The sequence below is a fragment of the Coptis chinensis genome, chromosome 6 (genome assembly GCF_015680905.1).
Source record: "Coptis chinensis isolate HL-2020 chromosome 6, ASM1568090v1, whole genome shotgun sequence".
NCBI classification, from domain to species: Eukaryota; Viridiplantae; Streptophyta; class Magnoliopsida; order Ranunculales; family Ranunculaceae; genus Coptis; species Coptis chinensis.
The window spans coordinates 82,234,592-82,260,898 of record NC_141461.1 but is presented as its reverse complement, the minus strand read 5'-3'; the positions used below and the strand labels follow the sequence as shown (position 1 = coordinate 82,260,898).

Sequence of the window (26,307 nt, the reverse complement as noted above, 5' to 3'; positions counted from 1 at the left end):
CAAATCATAATGTGGTTTGTATTCAATCAATTCTGCAATTCTCTTAACCACCCAAGGTACTAAGCCATTGTTATCCCATTCCTTGGCTTTCTCTCTCCTCTTATACAAAAATGCCATCAACAAAAGACACTACTGGCTTATCCCTCAGTTCTAGTATCCATGAATTAAACGACTCGGAGAAATTGTTCAAGATATGTTCACACTTTGTAACATGACTAAAGTGTGACCTTGCCCAGGTCTTAACATTCTCCTTCAAAAACCAATCTTTAGCTTGACTACATTCAGTTCCCAATTTCTCCATAGCCCTCTCAAATCAGTCTTCGTGTAACACTTGGCTGCACCCCAAACAAGCAATTCCAAATGTTGGGGTTTAAATTCCTTTTGAAATTTTTTTTGTACATATGTCGAAAGCAAAATCTATGCTCATTTCGGGGAAAAACAATTGTACTGACCTCAACTAGTCCTTTTTCGTCTCATCGGACATGAAAGTTACAACTTAATGGATGATCATTTATCCCATAGTGTTTCATTTTGTCCAAAAACCTTATCCAACTATCCTTAGTCTCCGATCTAGTGATGAAAATAGCTATTGGAAACAAACCATTATTTCCATCCAAGCTAATCATGCTTAAACACTATCCTCCATACTTCCCTTTTAAGAAACAACCATCTAATCCAATAATTGGTCTACAGGCATTCAGAAAACCATATAATGAAGCAGTGAAGCAAATACACAAGTCCTCAAATTCCAAACTATCTTCATTTCTAGTGTAAGTGGCAAGAGAGCCTGGGTTACTTTGCATTACCTGATCACATATCATTAAATCATATAACCCAAATTAATATGATCACATAAACTAAGTTGAACATAAACATGAACATAAACTAAGTTGAAGCATATACCTGATCACATAGCACAGAAACCAGGTTGTAACTTTCACCATAATCACCATGAATTTGTGTTAAACATTTGATCCTTGCATGCCAAGCAGTCCAGTAGCTGATGGCAACATGGTATTTCTGTCTTACTTCATCTATTATATTCCGTGGTGTTGTTGACTTGTAGTGCACCTTCATATGGTCTTCCATTACTCTTGACACCCAATTGGCATCTACCATACTGTTCTTATGATCTATATCAGCTGAACATGTGTGCACATTGAATAGTGTCTTCAACTTCATTGTGAACCCATTATCCTTGCGCCTCCAATAAGCTAAACATGGACATCCTATGCATTTACATAAAGCTCTAATCTTGTAAGACTCATCTTTAACTAAAAATGCTTCAAATATGTTCCGTATGCAAATTGTCTTAATGTCATGTCGTAAAGCAGTAATGGTTGGCCACTCCATACCAAGCTTCAACTCAACTACTTCAGTCCTTGACATCTCCATCTATGGTTCAAAGTACACATTAGAAGTTTCAGCTTCAAAGTAGTAATATTCATCACCTGGTGGTATCTCAAACTCCCTCTCATCTTCAGATGAGTGTGAGCTATGGTAGCCCTCTTCAGGGTGAAGACCATCAATGATAATTGCCTTTCCTACTTGAAATGAAGGGTTTGCTGGTACAACCAATGGAACTCTCTCTCTCTCTCAAGATCATCATCCAGCTCATCCTCAAAACCAGTCGCCTTAAGCCTAGCCAATTCTGCCCAGAAGTTTTCCTCCTCTTCATCAATGATTACACTTTTTCCCTTGTCTTTCGAAGTCAACTTCTTACCTTTCTGATGTTTTCTCTTAACTTGTTTTGGTTTGGACGCCACCTTCGTAGGTTTTTTTTTACCTTTCTTCGCAACCCTTCTTTTTATCTCCAAAAGAGTGATATCATCTCCCTCTTTAGCTTGGGATAGTTGAGAAAATGCATTTGGTGTTGGTGCAGAAATTCTAGGAGTCATAACTAAAAATTCATCAAAACCACCGAGATCTAAGTCAGCATATATACGACAAAAGGCATCTTTGCTAGGAGCCAACAAACCCCACATCTGTAACAGTTCACCATCAGTATTCACATACACCAATTTACCATTTGTAATGTAGGACAATTGCAAGCCAACGACCACTTGTACTAATTTAAGTATGTCTTTTGTGAAATCCATTATGTTCAACTCATCACCATCAACCTCACGCATCATCAGTGAGTCCCACTCAGATTCGTAATGAGAATGACACACTTCTTTTGCATCAGGCGGTGGTTTAAAGCTTCCCCCAATATAAATAATCAAATCCTTTTGTCAAATAACACCATCATACACAAACATGGATAAATTACTTGAGAATTAGGAACGACACAAATACTGTAGGGTATAAAAGCTTAAAAATCTATTTTTTTTAAAGAATGAGACAAATACTGTATAAATCCCTCTCATCATTTTATAACAAAGTAAAAAAGTAGTGAGGTTGACAAAGATTGAAGGAGATTACCTTTAAATCGAAAATTAGATATAGTGATGATGAAGGATCCACACAACAACTTCCAACACCACTAGATCTACACTTTAGACACTCAAAACCACAGCCAAAAGTGAAAATTACTTACAAAGCTCTCATTTTTATCTCAGTGCATAACAATGGCAGCACAACACCATTCTTCCCGCTTAAAACCACCGAATAGAGCAAGCTTTCATCGGACGTAAACTGCATGTCTAATTTCGAGTTTGGGCTTGAGTTGTGGGCTTTGAACAATGTCTAATTTGAGTTTCAGACAATTCATGATTTCATAAGAGAAAAAAGGGTATTTAGGACAATTCATGATCCTTGACTAGTCAACCGACGGCCACCCTTTGTTGGTTGAGACTCCTTTTATTTGTCAAGTTTGGGGGTATGTCAATATAACCCAAAAATCAATTTGTTCAGATGTTGTTGGGCTTTCTAATCGGCCAGTAGTAAGGCCCAATAGATTATGACATTAATTTTATATCGATAATGGTCAATGGATAACGTGGCTCATGACTATTAGTTGAACTTTTCGGGGTCAAAGTCCATTCATGACTACGCACACAATTGATTGCCTTTGAATTGAATGGCTAGACTTGATTTTCAGTTTGAATGCTTAATAGCAAATTTAATTGTATAGTTCAAGCTTCACACCCCAACATAAGGCAAGTTCCTATAGAGTTCAGCAAAGTCCATGCCATATCCAACAACGAAATAATCTGGGCACTGCAAGAATAAATGAATATATAATAAATTGATAATTAGATTTGGATTTCAGCAGAGATCAAGAATTGAAAATGTGCACAAAAAGAGTTTAAAGAAAAAGAGAAGAAAGATTTAAGCAAACAACTTGGTCAAGATCATGTGCAAATGATGTACGGTGAATTAGACAGCTCACAGAAAGTTTTATTGAAATAGAGAAGAACTAGAATGTGAAAAGATGAATTACAAAGATTTGTACGAATATGATAAGCGAATAATTGATAAAGGACTATCGAATTTTACCAAACCAATGATTGAGTGATTAAGTCATTTTAATATATATACGAAAAGAAATTTTTTCAATAAAACATAGAAATGGAGTATCTGCTTGCTATCGAATACTGTCATTGCGTCATAAAACTTACTTGCGGAGAACTGACAATGTTATTGATTTATATGTGGTTGAAGTCGAATAGAAAGAGACACCCCCATGTACAGAAAAAACTCGCCCAATGCTAACAAACTTTGCAAAATTCACAAAAAAAATTCTTGCAAAATTGAATAACCTAAGATAATAGTGAACGAGAAACATTGTCTCGCATAATTGAATAGTAATTGATAATGACCAAGGATCGTTTCCTCATAAATTACGTAGTGATATTGTAATGAAAAACGGACATAGTGAAGTCTTAGTGATCGAACCAACTAAAAAAGATATCTTAAGGAGTCGGATAATTACTAAGCAAGTGTAAAAGCATTCAAACTTAGACTAACTAAGTTAAACGTGGTAACTTAGTCAGATCTTGTCGTAGTGATAGTAATGTACTAAGTGAGCGTGAAAGCGTTCAAACTTTGACAAACTTAGCTAAACGTAATAACTTAGTCAGAATTTATCGTATCGATAGTAACGTACTAAGCGAGCGTAAAAGCGTTCAAACTTAGACTGACTAAGCTAAACTTGATAACTTAGCTAGATTTTGTCGTAGCGATAGTAACGTACTAAGCGAGCGTAAAAGCGCTCAAACTTAGATTGACTAAGCTAAACATGATAACTTAGTCAGATTTTATCGTAGTGATAGTAGCGTACTAAGTGAGTGTAAAAACGTTCAAACTTAAACTGACTAAGCTAAACGTGGTAACTTAGTCATATTTTGTCGTAGCGATAATAAGGTTGCGATGGAAACATAATTATACCATTGGAACTGAAGTGAAAAAATACTTCTTTATTGATCACCGAATCTTGAAAAGTGCAAAGATAATAATGGAAAATAAACTACTTAACTATAAACAAACTAACGAATTTTTGTATTTTTTTTCTTTCAACTTGTCTATTTTCTTAAGGATGGTATGGTGACGAGAAATTGTGACTAATCTTAAAGTCAAAATAAAATGGTCAAATTTCTTCAACGACGTATTATTTGCCATTGTCAGAAGTCAACATTGCTAGAATACCAAAACGGCAAATAATGTCACGCCATAAGAAATTTTTAACGTCTAAAATATGGATCTGGGCTTCCGCTCACTTAGTAAAATAATTTATTGCAATGAGAAAAAAACACTGCCATGGACTGTCGGAAGTAAACCAACAATGTCAAGGCCCCATTTCACAAATGACCAAGGGATATAGATTAGATGATGTTTCATCACGGGAAGTTTGACCCATATTATCATGGTTTTGACAAGGTACACACTTCTCGAACAAACGCGTAATATCCTTTTGCATGTATGGCCATCAAAACCATTGGGTCATTGCTCTGTGAGCGAGACTTCGCCTTCGAGAGTGATGCTCACATAGCTCTCAATGAATTTCTTTGAGGCCTAATAAATCTTTCGTTCGGCTTAAACAACAAAAGATAGGATTGAGACTTGTGTCTTTACGATAGAGTTTTTGGTCATAAGGAATTCCATAGCATTGTCAGCTGCATGATCGTCGTCGGTAGTCACGGTCGATACCGAGACATTATCAGTGCTAAACTCGTTGGGATCATCTGATAGCATAAGTTGTTGATCCAGTATTGTTTTGGCAGTGACACCTTGATTTTCACAGATAAATATATGATAGAATCAGGATGCATTACATCATAACGCGTAGATATTGTACAATACTGGTAGATGCAAAATTTCATGCAATTCGTTAAATTAAGTCCAAATAAACGACCATTCTATCATCGCGAGCTGCATATTATCATTCAAAGTAACTAGCGACTAACTTAGAATAATTAATCGTAACTTAGTCGTCCCTAGTTGAAGAGCTGTGTGCATACCGCAAATGACAGTTCGTACTCGGCCACATTATTTGAAGCGTCAAAACCCAAACGTAGAGACCTCTCAATTATGTCTTCATTCAGCTTCAAGATAACAAAATCAAGTGGGGGGCCACGTCCGGTAGTGGAATAAATCTTCTCTGCCACATTCAACGGGCTGCTTTGTCCTAATCTTTAAGTCAATGTCCAATCGAGGCATTCTCCGTTCTTAATATTAGTTGTTAATAGTTTCGGGTTAGAGAACCATACTTCAGTTGCTTTAACAGAGACTAACCAACATCCAATATCTTAAGTATTCGGTATGATATTTGTCGATATTTGTATATGCCCAATGTAAAATATCACGAAAGAGAGATATATCACGATACGTATATCCGCGATATTTGGTATAATAGTAGGAGTGGGTAACTCATCAGCCAAAACACAGATGAGAGAGAGAGAGAGAGATTATGATGATGGGAATAATGGGGGCATTTTCGGGGAAGTAGAGTGATGGAGATAGTGAAGAAGAACTACTCTGGTGGTCTCCTTTGGAAGCGAATCAAACTCATCATCACTCATAAAGTCAACGCTAAAAAAAGACTTCTCCGCGATTTCGCAGGTACGCCCCTAGGCCATTATTACTAGTAACACTAATTTTATCATATTAATGAATTTAATTTTACTGATAAAAAAAAACATACATTTTTTATACGTGATATGATAAGACACGAAACTATGATGACATCTATCGTTTATACAGTGGGTGTTTTCACTGTTTTGAGATTCCCGATTCACATATTTCTATTGCAGGTTATTTTGGTTCATCATTAAGTGTCCTTGCAAAGTTTGTGTTATATCGTTACCTTCGTTTGTACCCTTTTCGTTTGCAAGGACACTTAATGCAAAGTTGGCTGTTAGAAAAAATTTAGAAGCTCAATAGTAGGACGCTTGTGCTAATTTCTAGTAGTCTTGACAGTGCAAATTATATAGCAAGATATGTTTGAAAAAGAAGGCGTTAGAGGGGGAGAGTTTTGATAGCATCTTAATGGTTTTAAGTGGACTAATCGGAGAGAAACAGCACAATTTTGACATAATTTTAGCAGGTTATGATGCGATAGGAGATTGTAATAAGTTATTTAAGATAGGAGATTGTAATAAGTTATTTAAGATTGAGAAAATGTGTTTTGCTTTTAGTGCAAGTCAGGTGCAGATGCAGATGATGTTTGTAGTATTTTGTATGAGCCGGATCTAGAGTACATTAAATGCGGCTGAATGAAAATGAAGTTTTTGAAATCATTCTCACTGCTTAATTTGTTGATAAATGTTACGATGGTGACGTACAACTTATATCGATGTTTGGATAAGAACTGAGGACTAGAAATGTTCCTCCTAGTATAGCTTACCAATGTTATCTACTTGGCAATAACAAAGAGAAAAAAATTTAAATAATTTGAAATTAATCATTGCAGGGGAACTCTCTACACAAACAAACAAAGAGAAAAAGATTTAAATCTATCGTGAATGAGTCATCTTAAAATCAATTAGGCACTTTATTCATAAAATAAAATTTTGAATTATCCAAAAAAAAAAACTATTGGTTGGATGGGAAGAGGAATTTTAAAATAAAATGACTTCCAGGGTGACCCTAGCTTATTTAATTTCCACCTTTATTTGCTCAAACAACACACATTATTCTTGGACGCAATTCCTCACAATCTGGTGCATTGAGACATAAAGACGTACCCTGGATTATGAAAAGTAGGTGGATACAACTATACAAGCTATGAGTTCGATCTCTCTGGCATGTAGTCATTACCTCAACATGGAGGGACTGCACGACTAAGTGTTAATTTAGGAGGACTCCAGGATGCCCACATGACTTTATCCCATACTAACTAACGTCCAATATTTTAAGTATTCGGTATGATATTTGTCGATATTTGTATATGCCCAATGTAAAATATCACAAAAGAGAGATATATCACGATATTTTTTGTACTATACCTCTGGCTCTGGGAATAATTTACATCAGCCGAAATGCAGACGAGAGAGAGAGAGAGAGATGATGATGGGAATAATGGGGGCATTTCGGGGAAGTAGAGTGATGAAGATAGTGAAGAAGAACGACTCTAGTGGTCTCCTTTGGAGGCAAATCACTTGTAAAACCAACGCTAAAAAAAGACTTATCCGCGTTTGTACTGTACTCATGAGGTAATAGTGCAATTACTGTAAAAAAATTAATTTATTCTACTTAAACTAAAGTGTAGGCGCGCTTAGCAATATACTAATGATGGCTGGTCGCTTTAGGTGTTTTGAGTCTTGTATGGCTTTGTGAACAGCAAACCGAGGGGTGCACACTCTTAAGTAAAAACAGGAGATTGAATTTTTTAGGGTCAAATCAGGGGTGCAAAGAGTTGGATTCTCAACTCGTATGCACTCAAACAGTAACAGAAATATTTTGAAAAAATATGAACAGTAAAATAGGTTAGGTTTTTTTAGAATAGTGAAAATAGTTTTTTCATATACTTAATCATGCTAGAGGAAGCTCAAATGGCGAGCGCTCCCTTATTAGTTTAGTGATAATTTAGGTCTCTCTCTCTCCCCCCTTTCTTTAGTTTAGTTAGATTAGTTTAGGGTTTTAAGTAATTAGGATTTATAGTTGTAGCCTCCATTAAACCCTTCTTCAATAAAAGCTTTAGTAATCAATTTCAATTCATCTTCTTTACATTATGTTTTTCTTTAATTGTTTTAGTATAGAAAATCCGATGACACAAGGTTAAACTTCCAATAGAGGGGGTTTATGAAGCCACATCAGGATTATTGGTAGTTAGAATGGTTATCATTTTGTAATTAGGACTTCAAGTTCATCATTGTGAGATTCTAGAGATAGAACTCATAACGGTGAACTAGAGTTTAGAGTAACCATCAAAGAGATTTGTAGGGGAGCTAAACTCTCATGCTAGTGAACCCTTGAATAGAGATAACTTTGCGTTCACTAGGGATCAAGAAAAGTAATTCGATGACTAAACTAATAGCCAATCGAATCGTGTGGTGGATTACACCTCTCGATATCTTTCTCACATCGTAAATCACTGTTTTAGTATTTTTATTCACTATTTTCACCACACAATATATTAATCTCATCATCTAGTTATTAGTTATTTTCTATGTTTATTCATTAAGTGTCTGAGAAACTAAGAGTGGAACGACCTCGTGACTTATCCATTCTATAGATTGTGTTATGAGAGTAGATTAGAATTAAGTATTGATAACATTAGAAGAAGTAACAAAACTATTATTTTTAGTTAGGACAAATAGCGTCGATGCTGGAGAATACGTCAGTACTTTTTTCGTCCAATTTTACAAGTCTGACTGGGGCAAAACTAGGTCTATCGGAAAGCTTGTTTTGAGCCGGTCGTTGACATAAAGTAGGCCCAATTCCAAGTTCCGAGTCTAAAGATACGCATTTTGAAGTTCTGATAGCTTTTTGTCCTTTTTTTTCCCGAATTGACTTTGATTTCCCAGCTTTGACTAGGCTTGAAAAGGATTTTTACAACAATACATATTTTTATTTTTGCTATAAAAAATAATAAATATTATTAATAGGGTTATAATAGTAATATTTAAAAACGAGGGGATAAAGATTAAATATAAATAGGAGAAAATCGTGGAAAAGAAAAAAAACACACGTATGAGTTGTTAGATTGATTTCACCACATGATTTCTCAATGCTTATGGGGTTGTATGTTGGAGAAGGAAAGATTGTAGCCTTCGGTTCAAAATATGAGTTATTTGATGAGATTGTCAAATATTTACCTTTTTTAACGGAGGGTGAGATTTATAGTAGCAGCATCAAACTGAGTCATTTAGAGATGTATATAACTTATGCAGAGCAAGATGATATTAAGGAAAAAGAAATAGGGTTTTGTGCTTTCATATTGTATGTTATTGGAAATGTATTGTTAGAAAATACTCACAACAAGGTTCGTTTGGGATATCTAGTTAGTCTTACTCAGATAGATTAGATTGGTAGTTATGACTAGAGAGGAGCAGCATATACGCATCTGATCGAGTCTTTGGACTTGGTATGTCGTTTTGGCATTGACAATGGTAGTAAAGCTATGGTGGGGATGTGGCAAGTTATTGAGGTAATTAAAGTAAATTATTTTTTAAATGGATTTGATTAGTTAGTTATGTGCTAATATATTTGATTTTGTTCAGTACTGGTATTATTCTTATTTTCGAAATGGCATGCATGTTCGGATACTTGATGAACCCGACCAAATTCCTGCTATAAATAATTAGGGTCCAACTTATTGTCAAAAGGTTGCGGGTGAAGCTCATTGTAATCTAAGTCTAGCACGACAGGAGGAAAAGTCTCATACTCAGAGTTCTATTATATGGCTGCCATGGGCAGATTCCACATGTATACGCATAAATCATCCATATGTTCAGAAAGCGTTAGAGTTGACTAGTCAGCGATGCATCTTGTTTGGACCATTAGTAAATGTTTGGTATTTAGAAGAGCGTTATCATCGCCATGTCACTGGCGTTCCTTCGGTTCCTTTTGATCCCCCTTTCCCTATGAATCTTAACGGATGCTAGACTGATATACTGCTTCGATGGTACAACAGTGGTGGCATTTCTGTTGATGCCTTGATTAGACAGGTTAGTGAGTAGCAATATACTGACTATTGGGCCCATGTCTCAGTAGGGATGCTTCTACCCCCAATTGACAGAGGTGTGAATGTATTGTGGACTTTGTTGTTGCATCTAGTCTTAAAGAGGATGTAGGTATTTCACAGCCGATGGGGGCAACCCTTAATCACTCATCATATCCCCCAATGTCACAAGTTGGGACTGTTGTTACTCCTGAAGCCAATTGGGTTATCCTTATTACTTGTCATAATGGTGAAATATTTAATTTCCGTGTTCCACCAATTGACAATGATTTGGTGCAACATCTCCCTATTGATGCCAACTTGACACTAGTAAGTAAATTAAATAGTTTATTTTATTTTATTTTTTGTACCAACATTTAATTTATTTAATTATGGTATCAATTTAGGCACATTTGAAGACGATGTTTGAGGACTACATGCATGGCACGACTTGTATGGCTAGTATTATTAGCAAAATGAATAGTAGATTATACCCTAATAAGATTGATATCATGTAATTCAATCGTCAAGAATTGAATAGTAATAATATTTTATATTCTGAATACGCTAAAGTAATTGAGACTGCAATGATTACCCCATAAGTTCAGAGTCGGCAATCTATCTAAAGGGAGGATGTATATGTCCTTCATTTTGTGGGTGAATCAACTAATCCATCCATGCGTTACTTGAGCTCTCAGGGAGAAGGAATAACCATTTATGGTTCCTATTAGTATTTCATTGTTCAATGCATATTTTTAATGATGCTAGACATATAATTATCTATTGGTATTAGCAATAGTTGTTGGCTTGTTATATATGTGAGATTTATAGGTTATGACAGGTTTTGATATATGATTTAATGTCCACATTACAAAGGTGGTTTTGTCCGATTTTTTTATAATTGGTCGCAGATAATTTTGAATTTGATTAGAATTTTTAGTAAATTAATTTGTGAGTAAACTAAACTCTTATGCTAGTGAATCCTTGAATATAGATAACTTTACATTCACTAGGGATCAAGAAAAGCAATCCGATGACGAAACTAATAGCCAATCGAATCGCGTGGTGGATAACACCTCTGATATTTTTCTCACATCGTAAATCACTGTTTTAATATTTTTATTCACTATTTTCACCATAGAATATATTACTCTCATCATCTAGTTATTATTTATTTTCTATATTTATTCATTAAATGTTTGAGAAACAAGAGTGGAACAACATCGTGACTTATCCATGCTATATATCGATTATGTTATTAGAGTAGATTAGAATTAAGTATTGATAACATTAGAAGCAATAGTAAAACTATTATGTTTAGTTACATTAAATGGCGCCGTTGCCGGGAAATACTTCAATACCCTTTTTGCCCACTTTTACAACTCTAATTGTGGCAAGGCTGGATCTATTAGAAAGTTTGTTCTGAGCCGGTCGTTTTGACATAAAGTAGGCCCAATTTTGAGGTCCGACTCCAAAGAGACGCCCTTTTAAAGTTCTGATAGCTTTTTGTTATTTTTTTTCCTGAATTAACTTTGACTTTTCAGCTTTGACTAGGCTTGAAAAAGCTTTTTATAACATCTCATATTTTTAATTTTCCTATAAAAAATAATAAGTATTATTAAAAGGGTTATAATAGTAACATTTAAAAACGATGGGATAAAGATTAAGTAGAAATAAGAGAAAATCGTGGAGAAGAAAAAACACACGTATGAGTTGTTAGGATTGATTTCTCTACTTGATTTCTCAATGGTTTATGCCATTTGATTTCTCAATGCTTATGGGGTTGTGTGTTGGAGATATAAAGATTATAGCTTTTGGTTCAAAATATGAGTTATTCGATGAGGCTGTCAAATATATATCTTTTTTAAAGGAGGGTGAGACTTATATCGGCAACATCAAACTGAGTCATTTAGAGATGTATACAACTTATAGTGTAAGATGGTGTTAATGAAAAAGAACTAGGGTTTCGTGCTTTCATGTTGTATGTTTTTGGAAATGTATTGTTAGCAAACTCTCACAACAAGGTTTGTTTGGGATATCTAGCTAGTCTTACTCAGATAGATGAGATCGGTAGTTATGACTTGGGAGGAGTAGCATATACGCATCTAATCGGGTCTTTAGACTTTGTATGTCATTTTGGCATTAGCAATGGTAGTAAAACTGTGGTAGGGATGTAGTAAGTCATTGAGGTAATTCAAGTTAATTATTTTTTAAATAGATTTGATTAGTTAGTTATGTGCTAATATATTTGTTTTTGTTCAGTACTGGTATTATTCTTATTTTCGAAATGGCATGCACGTCCTGGATACTTGAAGAGCCTGAACAATTTCCTCCTATAAATAATTGTGGGTCGAACTTATTGTCATAAGGTTGCGGGTAAAGCTCATTGTAATCTAAGTCTATCACGATAGCAGGTAGAGTCTCGTACTCGGAGTTCTATTGTATGGCTGCCATTAGCAGATTCCACATGTATACGCATAAATCATCCATATGTTCGAAAAACATTAGAGTTGACTAGTCGGCGATGCATTTTGTTTGGACCTTTACTAAATATTTGGTATTTAGAAGAGCGTTGTCGTCGCCAAGTCACTAGTGTTCCTTCAGTTCCTTGTGATCCCCTTTTGCCTATGAATCTTAATGGATGCAGACTGAAATATTGCTCCGATGGTACAAAAGTGGTGACATTTTTTTTGATGCCTTGATTAGACAGGTTAGTGAGTAGCAATACACTGACTATTGGGCCCGTGTCTCAGTGGAGATGATTTTACCCGCAACTGATTGAGGTATGAATGTACTGTGGACTTTGTTGATGCTTCTGGTCTTAAGATGGATGTAGGTATCTCACAGCCGATGGGGGCAACCCTTAATCACTCATCATATCCCCCAATGTCACAAGTTGGGGCAGTTGTTACTCCTGAAGCCAATTGGGTTATTCCTATTACTTGTCGTAATGGTGAAATATTTAATTTCCGTGTTCCACTAATTAACAAAGATTTGGTGCAACATCTCCCTATTGATGCCAACTTGACACTAGTAAGTTAATTAAATAGTTTATTTTTTTAATTTTTTTTATCAACATTTAATTTATTTAATTATGGTATCAATTTAGGCACAATTGAAGACGATGTTAGAGGACTACGTACATGCCACGGCTTCTATGGCTAGTATTATTAGTAAAATGAATAGTAGATTATACCTTAATAAGAATGATATCATGGAATTCACTCGTCAAGAATTAAATAATAATAAAATTTTATATTCTAAATACGCTGAAGTAGTTGAGACTAAGATGATCCCCGCACAAGTTCAGACTTGGCCATCTATCTCAAGAGAGGATGTATATGTCCCTCATTTTGCGGGTGAATCAACTTATCCATCCATGCATTACTTGAGCTCTCAAGGAGAAGGAAGAACCATTTATGGTTTCTATTAGTACTTCATTTTTCAATGCATATTTTTAATGATGCTAGACTTATAATTATCTATTGGTATTAGCAATAGTTGTTGGGTTGTTATATATGTTAGATTTACAGGTTATGACAGGTTTTGTTATAAGATTTAATGTCCACATTACAATGGAGGCTTTGTCCGATTTTTTTGTAATTGGTCGCAGATATTTTTGAATTTGAATGGAATTTTTAGTAAATTAATTTGTGATTTAATTAAACTCTCATGCTAGTGAACCCTTGAATAGAGATAACTTTGCATTCACTAGGGATCAAGAAAAGCAATTCGATGACGAAACTAATAGCCAATCGAATCGCGTGGTGGATAACACCTCTCGATATTTTTCTCACATTGTAAATTACTGTTTTAGTATTTTTATTCACTATTTTCACCATAGAATATATTACTCTCATCATCTAGTTATTAATTATTTTCTATGTTTATTCATTAAGTGTTTGAGAAACAAGAGTGGAACGACCTCGTGACTTATCCATGCTATATATAGATTATGTTATTATAGCATATTAGAATTAAATATTGATAACATTAGAAGCAATAGCAAAACTATTATTTTCAGTAAGGTCAAATGGTGCCACTGCCGGGGAATACGTCAGTACCCTTTTGTTTCACTTTTACAACTTTGATTGTGGCAAGGCTGGGTATATTTGAAAGTTTGTTCTGAGCCGGTCATTTTGACATAATGTAGGCCCAATTCCGAGGTCCGAGTCCAAAGATACGCCCTTTTAAAGTTCTGATAGCTTTTTGTTATTTTTTTTCCTGAATTAACTTTGATTTCCCAGCTTTGACTAGGCATGAAAAAGCTTTTTTTTATAACATCCCATATTTTTAATTTTGCTATAAAAAATAATAAGTTTTATTAAAAGGGTTATAATAGTAACATTTAAAAACGAGGGGATAAATATTAAGTAGAAATAAAAGAAAATCGTAGAAAAAAAAAAACACACGTATGAGTTGTTAGGATTGATTTTGCCACTTGATTTCTCAATGCTTTACGCTACTTAATTTCTCAATGCTTACGGGGTTGTGTGTTAGAGATAAAAAGATTGTAGCTTTTGGTTCAAAATATGAGTTATTTGATGAGGCTGTCAAATATATACCTTTTTCAACGGATGGTGAGATTTATATCGGCAGCATCAAACTGAGTCATTTAGAGATGTATACAACTTATGCAGTGTAAGATAATGTTAATGAAAAAGAAATAGGGTTTCGTGCTTTCATGTTGTATGTTATTGGAAATGTATTGTTAGCAAACTCTCACAACAAGGTTTATTTTGGATATCTAGCTAGTCTTACTCAAATAGATGAGATCGGTAGTTATGACTTGGGAGGAGTAGCATATACGCATCTGATCGGGTCTTTGGACTTGGTATGTCGTTTTGGCATTGGCAATGATAGTAAAACTATGGTAGGGATGTGGCAAGTCATTGAGGTAATTAAAGTTAATTATTTTTTAAATTGATTTGATTAGTTAGTTATGTGCTAATATATTTGTTTTTGTTTAGTACTGGTATTATTCTCATTTTCGAAATGGCATGCACGTCCGGATACTTGAAGGGCCCAACCAATTTCTTGCTATAAATAATTGGGGTCGAACTTATTGTCATAAGGTTGCGGGTGAAGCTCATTGTAATCTAAGTCTATCACGATAGCAGGTAGAGTCTCATACTCGGAGTTCTATTGTATGGCTGCCATGAGCAGATTCCACATGTATACGCATAAATCATCCATATGTTCGAAAAACATTAGAGTTGACTAGTCGACGATGCATTTTGTTTGGACCGTTACTAAATATTTGGTATTTAGAAGAGCGTTGTCGTCGCCAAGTCACTGGCGTTCCTTCAGTTCCTTGTGATCCCCCTTCACCTATGAATCTTAACGGATGCAAACTGAAATATTGCTCCGATGGTACAACAATGACGATATTTTTATTGAGGCTTTGATTAGACAGGTTAGTGAGTAACAATACACTGATTAGTAGGCCCGTGTCTCAGTGGAGATGATTTTACCCCCAACTGATAGAGTTGTGAATGTACTGTGGACTTTGTTGGTGCATCTGGTATTAAAGAGGATGTAGGTATCTCACAGCCAATGGGGGCAACCTTTAATCACTCATCATATCCCCCAATGTCACAAGTTGGGGCAGTTGTTACTCCTGAAGCCAATTGGTTTATCCCTATTACTTGTCGTAATGGTAAAATATTTAATTTACATGTTCCACCAATTAACAAAGATTTGGTGCAACATCTCCCTATTGATGCCAACTTGACACTAGTAAGTAAATTAAATAGTTTATTTTATTTTATTTTTTTTATCAATATTTAATTTATTTAATTATGGTATCAATTTAGGCACAGTTGAAGAAGATGTTAGAGGACTACATGCATGCCACGGCTTCTATGGCTAGTATTATTAGCAAAATGAATAGTAGATTATACCCTAATAAGGATGATATCATGGAATTCACTCACCAAGAATTTAATAGTAATAACATTTTATATTATGAATACGTTGAAGTAGTTGAGACTAAGATGATCCCCCCACAAGTTCAGACTCGGCCATCTATCTCAAGGGAGGATGTATATGTCCCTCATTTTGCGGGTGAATCAACTTACCCATCCATGCATTACTCGAGCTCTCAAGGAGAAGGAAGAACCATTTATGGTTTCTATTAGTACTTCATTGTTCAATGCATATTTTTAATGATGCTAGACTTATAATTATCTATTGGTATTAGCAATAGTTGTTGGGTTGTTATATATGTGAGATTTACAGGTTATGACTAATTTTGATATATGATTTAATATCCACATTACAAAAGAAGCTTTGTCCGATTTTTTTTAATTGGTCGCATATATTTTAGAATTTGAAAGAAATTTTTAGTAAATTAATTTGTGAGTTAACTTAACTCTTATGCTAGTGAACCCTTGAATAGAGATAACTTTGCATTCAAGAAAATCAATTCGTTTGCATTCAAGAAAATCAATTCGATGATGAAACTAATAGCCAATCGAATCGCATAGTGGATAACACCTCTCGATATTTTTCTCACATTATATATTACTGTTTTAGTATTTTTATTCACTATTTTCACCATAGAATATATTACTCTCATCATCTAGTTATTAATTACTTTCTATATTTATTCATTAAGTGTTTGAGAAACAAGAGTGGAACGACCTCGTGACTTATCCATGCTATATATAGATTATATTATTATAGTATATTAGAATTAAGTATTGATAACATTATAAGCAATATCAAAACTATTATTTTTAGTTAGATCAAATGGCGCCGCTGTCGGGGAATACATCAGTACCCTTTTGGTCCACTTTTACAACTCTGATTGTGGCAAGACTAGATATATTGGAAAGTTTGTTCAGAGCCGGTCGTTTTGACATAATATAGGCCCAATTCCGAGTTCCGAGTCCAAAGATACGCACTTTTAAAGTTCTTATAGCTTTTTGTTATTTTTTTTCCCGAATTAACTTTGACTTCCCAGCTTTGACTAGGCTTAAAAAAGCTTTTTATAATATCCCATATTTTTAATTTTGCTATAAAAAATAATAAGTATTATTAAAAGGGTTATAATAGTAACATTTAAAAATGAGGGGATAAAGATTAAATAGAAATAAGAGAAAATCGTAGAAAAAACAAAAAACACACGTATGAGTTGTTAGGATTGATTTCCCAACTTGATTTCTCAATGCTTTACGCCACTTGATTTCTCAATGCTACGGGGTTGTGTGTTGGAGATATAAAGATTGTAGCTTTTGGTTCAAAATATGAGTTATTTGATGAGGCTGTCAAATATATACCTTTTTAACGGAGGGTGAGATTTATATCGGCAACATCAAACTGAGTCATTTAGAGATGTATACAACTTATGCAGTGTAAGATGATGTTAATGAAAAAGAAATAGGGTTTCGTGCTTTCATGTTGTATGTTATTGAAAATGTATTGTTAGCAAACTCTTACAACAAGGTTCATTTGGGATATCTAGCTAGTCTTACTCAGATAGATGAGATCGGTAGTTATGACTTGGGAGGAGTAGCATATACGATCGATTGGGTCTTTGGACTTGGTATGTCGTTATGGCATTGGCAATGGTAGTAAAACTGTGGTAGGGATGTGGCAAGTCATTGAGGCAATTAAAGTTAATTATTTTTTAAATTGATTTGATTAGTTAGTTATGTGCTAATATAGTTGTTTTTGTTCAGTACTGGTATTATTCTCATTTTCAAAATGTCATGCACGTCCGGATACTTGAAGGGCCCAACTAATTTCTTACTATAAATAATTGGGGTCCAACTTATTATCATAAGGTTACGGGTGAAGCTCATTGTAATCTAAGTCTATCACGATAGCAGGTAGAGTCTTGTACTCGGAGTTCTATTGTATGGATGCCATGAGCAGATTCCACATGTATACGCATAAATTATCCATATGTTCGGAAAACATTAGAGTTAACTAGTCGACGATGAATTTTGTTTGGACCGTTACTAAATATTTGGTATTTAGAAGAGCGTTGTCGTCGCCAAGTCACTGGCGTTCCTTCAGTTCTTTGTGATCCCCCTTTGCCTATGAATCTTAACAGATGCAGACTGAAATATTGCTCCGATGGTACAACAGTGGCGATATTTTTGTTAAGGCCTTGATTAGACAGGTTAGTGAGTAGCAATACACTGACTATTGGGCTTGTGTCTCTGTGGAGATGATTTTACCCCCAACTGATAGAGGATTAAATGTACTGTGGACTTTGTTGGTACATCTGGTCTTAAGGAGGATGTAGGTATCTCACAGTCGATGGGGGCAACCTTTAATCACTCATCATATCCCCCAATGTTACAAGTTGGGGCAGTTGTTATTCCTGAAGCCAATTGGGTTATCCCTATTACTTATCATAATGGTGAAATATTTAATTTTCGTGTTCCACCAATTAACAAAGATTTGGTGCAACATCTCCCTATTGATGCCAACTTGACACTAGTAAGTAAATTAAATAGTTTATTTTATTTTATTTTTTGTATCAATATTTAATTTTTTTAATTATGGTATCAATTTAGGCACAGTTGAAGACGATGTTAGAGGACTACATGCATGCCACGGGTTCTATGGCTAGTATTATTAGAAAAATAAATAGTAGATTATACCTTAATAAGGATGATATCATGGAATTCACTCTTCAAGAATTGAATAGTAATAACATTTTATATTCTGAATACACTGAAGTAGTTGAGACTAAGATGATCCCCCCACAAGTTCAGACTCGGCCAGCTATCTCAAGGGAGGATGTATATGTCCGTCATTTTGCGGGTGAATCAACTGATCCATCCATGCGTTACTCGAGCTCTCAAGGAGAAGGAAGAACCATTTATAGTTTTTATTAGTATTTAATTGTTCAATGCATATTTTTAATGATGCTAGACTTTTAATTATCTATTGGTATTAGCAATAGTTGTTGGGTTGTTATATATGTGAGATATACAGGTTATGACAGATTTTGATATATGATTTAATGTCCACATTACAAAGGAGGCTTTGTCCGATTTTTTTGTAATTGGTCGCAGATATTTTTGAATTTGAAAGAAATTTTTAGTAAATTAATTTGTGAGTTAACTTAACTTTCATGCTAGTGAACCCTTGAATAGAGATAACTTTGCATTCAAGAAAAGCAATTCGATGACGAAACTAATAGCCAATCGAATCGCGTAGTGGATAACACCTCTCGATATTTTTCTCACATTATAAATTACTGTTTTAGTATTTTTATTCACATTATAAATTACTGTTTTAGTATTTCATCTAGTTATTAGTTACTTTCTATATTTATTCATTAAGTGTTTGAGAAACAAGAGTGGAACGACCTCGTGACTTATCCATGCTATATATAGATTATGTTATTATAGTAGATTAACATTAAGTATTGATAACATTATAAGCAATAGCAAAACTATTATTTTTAGTTAGGTCAAATGGCGCCGGTGCTGGGGAATACTTCAGTACCTTTTTTGTCCACTTTTACAACTTTGATTGTGGCAAGGCTAGGTATATTGGAAAGTTTGTTCTGAGCCGGTCGTTTTGACATAAAGTAGGCCCAATTTCGAGTTCCGAGTCCACAGAGACGCCCTTTTAAAGTTTTGATAGCTTTTTTTATTTTTTCCCAAATTAATTTGACTTTTTAGCTTTGATTAGGCTTGAAAAAGCTTTTTATAACATCCCATATTTTTAATTTTGCTATAAAAAATAATAAGTATTATTAAAAGGGTTATAATAGTAACATTTTAAAACGAGGGGATAAAGATTAAGTAGAAATAAGATAAAATCGTGGAGAAGAAAAAACACACGTATGAGTTGTTATGATTGATTTCCCTACTTGATTTCTCAATGGTTTATGCCATTTGATTTTTCAATGCTTATGGAGTTGTGTGTTGGAGATATAAAGATTATAGCTTTTGGTTCAAAATATGAGTTATTTGATGAGGCTGTCAAATATATACCTTTTTTAAGGGATGGTGAGATTTATATCGGCAGCATCAAATTGAGTCATTTAGAGATGTATACAACTTATGCAGTGTAAGATGATGTTAATGAAAAAAAATAGGGTTTCGTGCTTTCATGTTGTACGTTATTGGAAATGTATTGTTAGCAAACTCTCACAACAAGGTTCATTTGGGATATCTAGCTAGTCTTACTCAGATAGATGAGATCGGTAGTTATGACTTGGGAGGAATAGCATATACGCATCTGATCGGGTGTTTGGACTTGGTATGTCGTTTTGGCATTGGCAATGGTAGTAAAGCTGTGGTAGAGATGTGGCAAGTCATTGAGGTAATTAAAGTTAATTATTTTTTAAATTGATTTGATTAGTTAGTTATGTGCTAATATATTTGTTTTTGTTCAGTACTGGTATTATTCTTATTTTCGAAATGGCATGCACGATCAAATACTTGAAGGGCCCGACCAATTTCCTGCTATAAATAATTGTGGTCCAACTTATTGTCATAAGGTTGTGGGTGAAGGTCATTGTAATCTAAGTCTAGCACGACAGCATGTAGAGTCTCGTACTCGGAGTTCTATTGTATGGCTGCCATGAGCAGATTCCACATGTATACGCATAAATCATCCATATGTTCAGAAAGTATTAGAGTTGACTAGTCGGCGATGCATCTTGTTTGGACCTTTACTAAATGTTTGGTATTTAGAAGAGCGTTGTCATCGCCAAGTCACTGGCGTTCCTTTAGTTTCTTGTGATCCCCCTTCGCCTAGGAATCTTAACGGATGCAGATTGATATATTGCTCTGATGGTGCAACAGTGGCGGCATTTCTATTGATGCCTTGATTAGACATGTTAGTGAGTAACAATACACTGACTATTGGGCCCGTGTCTCAGTGGGGATGCTTCTACCCCCAACAGATAGAGGTGTGAATGTACTATGGACTTTGTTGGTGCATATGGCCTTAAAGAGGATGTAGGTATCTCACAGCCGATGGGGGCAACCCTTAGTCACTCATCATTTCCCCCAATGTCACAAGTTGGGGCAATTGTTACTTTTGAAACCAATTGGGTTATCCCTATTACTTGTCGTAATGGTGAAATATTTAATTTCTGTGTTCCACCAATTGACAAAGATTTGGTGCAACATCTCTCTATTGATGCAAACTTGACACTAGTAAGTAAAGTAAATAGTTTGTTTTATTTTATTTTTTGTATCAACATTTAATTTATTTAATTATGATATCAATTTAGGCACAGTTGAAGACGATGTTAGAGGACTACATGCATGCCCCGGCTTCCATGGCTAGTATTATTAACAAAATGAATAGTGAATTATACACTAATAAGGATGATATCATGGAATTCACTCGTCAAGAATTGAATAGTAATAATATTTTATATTCTGAATACGCTGAAGTAGTTGAGACTAAGATGATCCCCCCAAGTTCAGACTTGGCCATCTATCTCAAGGGAGGATATATATGTCCCTCATTTTGCGGGTTAATCAATTGATCCATCCATGCGTTACTCGAGCTCTCAAGGAGAAGGAAGAACCATTTATGGTTTCTATTAGTACTTCATTCTTCAATGCATATTTTTAATGTTTCTAGACTTATAATTATCTATTGGTATTAGCAATAGTTATTGGGTTGTTATATATGTGAGATTTACAGGTTATGACCGGTTTTGTTATATGATTTAATGTCCACATTACGAAAGTGGCTTTGTCCGATTTTTTTGTAATTGGTCGCAGATATTTTTGAATTTGATTGGAATTTTTAGTAAATTAATTTGTGAGTAAACTAAACTCTCATGCTAGTGAACCTTTGAATAGAGATAGCTTTGCATTCTTTAGGGATCAAGAAACGCAATTCGATAACGAAACTAATAGCCAATCGAATCGCGTGGTGGATTACACCTCTCGATATTTTTCTCACATCGTAAATCACTGTTTTAGTCTTTTTATTCACTATTTTCACCATAGAATATATTACTGTCATTATCTAGTTATTAGTTATTTTCTATGTTTATTAATTAAGTGTTTGAGAAACAAGAGTGGAACGACCTCGTAACTTATCCATGCTTTATATAGATTATGTTATTAGAATAAATTAGAATTAAGTATTGATAACATTAGAAGCAATAGCAAAACTATTATTTTTAGTTAGGTCAAATGGCGCTGCTACCGAGGAATACTTCAGTACCTATTCCGTCTACTTTTACAACTCTGATTGTGGCAAGGATGGGTCTATTGGAATTTTTTTTCTGAGTCGGTCGTTTTGACATAAAGTAGGCCCAATTCCGAGGTCAGAGTCCAAAGATACGCCAATTTAAATTTCTGATAGCTTTTTGTTATTTATTTTTCCCGAATTAACTTTGACTTCCCAGCTTTGACTGGGCTTGAAAAGGTTTTTTATAACATCCCATATTTTTAATTTTGATATAAAAAATAATTAGTATTATTAATTGGGTTATAATAGTAATATTTAAAAACGAGGGGATAAAGATTAAATAGAAATAGGAGAAAATCGTGGAGAGGAAAAAACACACGTCTGAATTGTTAAGATTGATTTCGTCACTTGATTTCTCAATGCTTACGGGGTTATGTGTTGGATATAGAAAGATTGTAGCTTTTGGTTCAAAATATAAGTTATTTGACGACGCTGTCAAATATTTACCCTTTTTAACGGAGGGTGAGATTTATAGCGACAGCATCAAACTGAGTCATTTAGAGATGTATACAACTTATGCAGTGTAAGATGATGTTAATGAAAAAGAAATAGGGTTTCGTCCTTTCATGTTGTATTTTATTGGAAATGTATTATTAGCAAACTCTCACTAGCAAACTTCGTTCGGGATATCTAGCTAGTCTTACGCAGATAGATGAGATCGCGGGTAGTTATGACTGGGGAGGAGTAGCATATATGCATCTGATCGGGTCTTTGGATTTGATATGTCATTTTGGCATTGGCAATGGTAGTAAAGCTGTGGTGGGGATGTGGAAAGTCATTGAGGTAATTAGAGTTAATTATTTTTTAAATAGATTTGATTAGTTAGTTATGTGCTAATATATTTGTTTTTGTTCAGTTCTGGTATTATTCTTATTTTCAAAATGGCATGCACGTTTGATACTTGAAGAGCCCGACCAATTTCCTGCTATAAATAATTGGGGTCCAACTTACTATCATAATGTTGCTGGTGAAGCTCATTGTAATATAAGTCTAGCACGACAGCAGGTAGAGTCTCGTACTCGGAGTTCTATTGTATGGCATCCATGGGCAGATTCCACATGTATACGCATAAATCATCCATATGTTCGGAAATCACTAGAGTTGACTAGTCGGCGATGCATCTTGTTTGGACTGTTACTAAATGTTTGGTATTTAGAAGAGCGTTGTCGTCGCCAAGTCATTGGTGTTCCTTCAGTTCCTTGTGATCCCACTTCGCCTATGAATCTTAACGGATGCCAGACTGATATATTGCTCCGATGGTACAACAGTGGCGGCATTTTTGTTGATGCCTTGATTAGACAGGTTAGTGAGTAGCAATACACTGACTATTGGGCCCGTGTCCTAGTAGGGATTTTTCTACACCCAATTGATAGAGGTGTGAATGTATTGTGGACTTTGTTGGTGCATCTGGTCTTAAGGAGAATGTAGGTATCTCACAGCCGATTGGGGCAACCCTTAATCACTCATCATATCCTCCACTGTCACAAGTTGAGGCAGTTATTACTCCTTCAGCCAATTGGGTTATCCTTATTACTTGTCGTAATGGTGAAATATTTAATTTCTATGTTCTACCAATTGACAAAGATTTGGTGCCACATCTCCTTATTGATCGATGCCAACTTGACACCAATAAGTAAATTAAATAGTTTATTTTATTTTATTTTTTGTATCAACATTTAATTTATTTAATTATGGTATCAATTTAGGCACAGTTGAAGACTATTTAAGAGGATTACATGCATGCCACAGCTTCTATGGCTAGTATTAGTAGCAAAATAAATAGTGGATTGTACTCTAATAAGGATGATATCATGGAATTCACTCGTCAAGAATTGAATAGTAATAACATTTCATATTCTGAATACATTGAAGTAGTTGAGACTCAGATGATCGCCCTACAAGTTTAGACTCGGCCATCTATCTCAAGGGAGGATGTATATGTCCCTCATTTTGCGGGTGAATCAACTGGTCCATCCATGCGTTACTCGAGCTCCCAGGGAGAAGGAAGTACCAGTTATGGTTTCTTTTAGTACTTCATTGTTCAATACATATTTGTAATAATGCTAGACTTATAATTATCTATTAGTATTAGCAATAGTTGTTGGGTTGTTATATATGTGAGATTTACATGTTATGACAGGTGTTGATATATGATTTAATGTCCACATTACATAGGAGGCTTCGTCCAATTGTTTTGTAATTGGTCGTAGGTATTTTTGAATTTGCTTGGAATTGTGAGTAAACTAAACTCTCATGCTAGTGAACCCTTGAATAGAGATAACTATGCATTCCCTAGGGATCAAGAAAAGCAATTCGATGACTAAACTAATTTCTAATCGAATCGCGTGGTGAATTACACCTATTGATATCATTCTCACATCGTAAATAACTGTTTTAGTATTTTTATTCACTATTTTTACCACACAATATATTAGTCTCATTGTCACACCGAATTTCGACAAAAATCAGAAAAAATAATATTTGTTCACGACTCTTCGATTTTTGAGGTATGATGCACTCTCCACTTCCAAAAACCCATAACTTGTTTAACTATTCCAATAATTTGAAACCAATAAAAATTTAAAATTAACCAAAGTCCTCTTCATTACCAAAAATTCACAAATATGATTAAGTTACAAATTTCCTTTCAGCAACTCTTTAATTATAATTACAACTGAAAATACAAAAACATTGTCTTAATTGAAAATTCTATTATACCTCAAGGGAAAACAAAACATATCCTGTAATGAGACACTAACACGAACCACAAGCAACAATCAACCTTCTTCAACACTAATCCTATAAAGACTTGTCAATTGTGTTCATTTTATGAACACACCCGATAAGCAAATATGCAAATCGGGTCAGCATTATAAACAATGCTGGTATGAGTAGCCCCAAAATGCAAATCATACTTATACATATATATACACAATCAATAAGGCAGTTAGTTCCTCCACCGAGGCGCCTTAACATCCAATGAATAATACAACATTCTTAAATACAATAATTAAGTAAGATAGTTCCTCCACTGAGGCGCCTTAGCTTCCAATACAACAATAATAAGGTGTTTAGTTCCTCCACCGAGGTGCCTTAGCTTCAAATCGTATTAGATCAATTGCATCTAATAATAAAATAACAAAAATAAAACCTACTCTATACTTACTCTGGTGTAGGCCTAATCACAGAGTGGGTCACACCTGCATAGATAATTAATTCAACCTACCCTACTGCAAAACCATTGTGAATGCAACATAAATTACAATAAATCATTTATTATAGATTTAACTTACACTTTGATATATCATCACCATTATTTTTTAGAGTTTCTTCAAGTGTCTCTAGAATCACGTCGTCTCTATGTCTTACCTAGTTTCCATGGCTACCACAATCGCTCTCCAAAGCCGAACATGTACATCCACATGCCTCCTCTCACATAATGAACCACTCCGTGCGTAGTTACCCTAAGCGGGATATCGCATACCAGGTAACCCCCACACGAACGCCATTAGGTGGGTACTGCCACTATTCGGCATAAAATATCGCGCGTCTCGTTCTAATTTTGTGAACGAGAAAATCAAGCCACTATTCAGCTACGATTGCCCTACACATGGGTCAATCAACATCTCATACCCCTACACAAGTGCCAATCATATCACATACGCCCTTCACATGGGCCAATCACATGAGTTGTGATAGCTAGATTCCAGGATTTTCGTTACGTAATTTATTCCGGTATCATACATTAATATCTAATAACCATTTCACTCTATCAAGTGCCAAATAAATTATTACGCAATAAGCTACCATATTTAGAAATATCCACAAATACTATAATACCTCATGGCAAAAAGGCACTTTACACCCTTGAACTTGTCGCGTTTTATGACTTACCTCCCTAAACTTCACTTTAGGCAATTTTAACCCTGAACTTGTAAAACGTATCTAGCTCCATTTTTCCAAATCATTTTTGGCACCTGAAGAGTGACATGGAATTAAGTTTTCTTACGTGGCAAAATTAGAATTTGACAGATGGTAAAATCAGAAATTCCACATAAGAAAACATA

The 26,307-nt window shown here is 34.8% G+C and overlaps 1 protein-coding gene across 1 annotated transcript; it reads right to left on the bottom strand.

Annotated features, from left to right (window-relative positions):
* Window positions 1-635: 635 nt before the first annotated feature.
* Window positions 636-1,395, bottom strand: LOC147494823 (uncharacterized). Its single transcript, XM_086568253.1, has 2 exons — window positions 904-1,395; window positions 636-806 (listed from the first exon to the last, which is right to left on the bottom strand). Exons 1-2 carry the CDS (start codon window positions 1,393-1,395, stop codon window positions 636-638), a joined length of 663 nt encoding a protein of 220 aa, XP_086424379.1.
* Window positions 1,396-26,307: the final 24,912 nt, after the last annotated feature.